Raw genomic sequence first — 2239 nt, 5'->3', positions numbered from 1 at the left:
TATTTTACTTTTTAGTCTTTTGTTCAGACCTATTCTGCCGATATATTTAAGTCACTAAACTTGCATTAGTAAAATTGTATAGTATTGTATTGTATTAAATTGTACTGGATTAAATTGAATTGAATTCGATATATCTATATTTTCCTTCCCCACCACCGAGAAGACGTATCAAAACCATGATTTCAATAGAGAGTTTGATGTAATAAAAGCAAAAATGTCTTAAATATTCGTCTTCAATGTATTGTAAAGTTCGATTTCATGCCTCCTCGCAGCGACAATGAGATCAATGAAGTCCTTGCCGAGAGCTTTACAGAGGACCTTATCTTCCACCAAAGCAGTGACTCCTTCTTCCATATCACATGGAACTCTTGGCGTCCCGGGTGAAATGTCCTTGTGAGCGTCCCCTGTGCATTCCGGAGGCAGAGTCAGTTTGTTGACGATGCCGTCCAGCCCTGCAGCTATGGTACCTGCTAGCAAAAGATAAGGATCTGCATCGCTTCTTCCGAGCCGATTCTCTAGGTACGATCCTGTTGGCCCATCGCCATTCTTGACGCGGAATGTAACCGAGCGGTTATGTCTGCCCCAGGTAATGAACGATGGTTCTTCCAAATGGGGCGGTTGATAAGCACCAAACATCTTGATTCCGTTGACGGTGGGAGCCATGAGGGGTGTGAGCGCTCGAGCATGGGCGAGCAAACCAGCAATCCAATGTTTTGCCGTGTCAGTCAGGTCACCCGTCTTGTTAGACATCACGTTACCAGTCTTGTCCCAAAGGGAATGGTTGAAATGGAGGGCAAATCCATTCGCATCCCAGTTGGGGTCGGCTAGAAATTGTGCAGTATACCCATTGCAAAGAGCGATATCTTTGCATGTATTCCTACACACGACTGCGTCATCAGCAGCCTTTATTCCAAACGAAGGCTCTGTGGTAACTTCCAGAGATCCCGCAGGACTCTCAGAGTGAACAGTATTCACAAGCACTCCGACCTTTGGCAAACAGTCAAACAACTGTTTAATATAGTCCTTTACTCTTAAAAGTAGGACGGTACTGCCAGCGAATCCTATCCGGTCTTCAACCAGCTCTCGACCTTTTGCGTCTGATAAATGAAATTCCAATTCGTAAGCGCTCAGCAGCGAAAACCCCATACTCTCCAAATGTCGGAGTTGTTTCTCCGCCACGTTTCTCGGGTGCTCGACCACAGGGTCTGTCATATTGAGGTGATAGAGAGCTGATGTGACCCTTGCTGTATCCTCAAGCCAAGGAATCAAACTGTAGGTGTCCAGAGCTGGCAGGGCGCAGACATCGGTGAAATAATACTTTCTCTTGAAAGTCGACTCGAACGTGTTCCCCGCTTGATCTTGCATGAAGATTATCGGAGAGAAGAGGAAGCCCCTTGTCAGGTTCGAAGACAATTCCTCCAGACTGTGCACTGCTACCATCTTACAACGCGTAATGCCATTTATATCGGTGAATTCGACCCGGAGCACTTTGATTCCTCTCTGCTTGACGTCGTTCAAAATACGAACCAATGCCCCCGATCCGTGACCATTAGCTGTAAAGATATAAATTTCAGTAAAGAACTATTATAATAATAATAATAATAATAATAATGGCAATGGACGAAGTCCAAATAGGAGCCAAAATACAAGGAACCTGCATAAACAATCTACGTTTTGCAGACGACATCGTCCTAATAGCAGAGACACCAGAGGAATTACAGACACTTGTGGACAAAGTCTACAAGGCAAGCTGTGACCTTGGTCTCAAGGTAAACATAGCTAAGACAGAAGTGCTAGTTATCAGCAACAGGAAGTGCAACCTTAACTTTGACATAGCTAACGACAGACTGAAACAGGTGGAAGATTTTGTGTACCTTGAGGGGAAAATAGCTGAAAACGGCTCAAGTTCAAGTGACATCAAAAAGCGTATCAAGGCAGCAGGGGCAACTTTCCAAAGATTGAACAACATCTGGACATCACAAAGCATTAGTAGCCACACAAAGATGCAACTGTACCAAACACTTATCCTCTCAATACTGCTTTACGGGGCAGAATCATGGACAATATGGAAAGAAGATAGCAACAGGCTTCAAGTATTTGAAATGGCATGCCTCCGTCGCATAATAGGGTGACAAGACTAAACAAGCTTCGAAACACGCACATCAAAGAATCCCTTAACCTCGAAAAAGATGTCATGGACAAAATCTCGACTAAAAGACTCAAATATTTTGGTCACGTC

General features: G+C 44.1%; 1 protein-coding gene across 1 annotated transcript; it reads right to left on the bottom strand.

The window, feature by feature from the left end:
* Positions 1-219: 219 nt before the first annotated feature.
* LOC587645 (lengsin-like) lies at positions 220-1440 on the bottom strand. Its single transcript, XM_787360.2, has one exon. It carries the CDS (start codon positions 1438-1440, stop codon positions 220-222), a length of 1221 nt encoding a protein of 406 aa, XP_792453.2.
* Positions 1441-2239: the final 799 nt, after the last annotated feature.

Source organism: Strongylocentrotus purpuratus, unplaced genomic scaffold, assembly GCF_000002235.5.
Source record: "Strongylocentrotus purpuratus isolate Spur 01 unplaced genomic scaffold, Spur_5.0 spur5_scaffold_17, whole genome shotgun sequence".
NCBI lineage: Eukaryota > Metazoa > Echinodermata > Echinoidea > Camarodonta > Strongylocentrotidae > Strongylocentrotus > Strongylocentrotus purpuratus.
The sequence above is the reverse complement of the archived record's forward strand: the minus strand, read 5'-3'. Positions and strand labels throughout refer to the sequence as shown.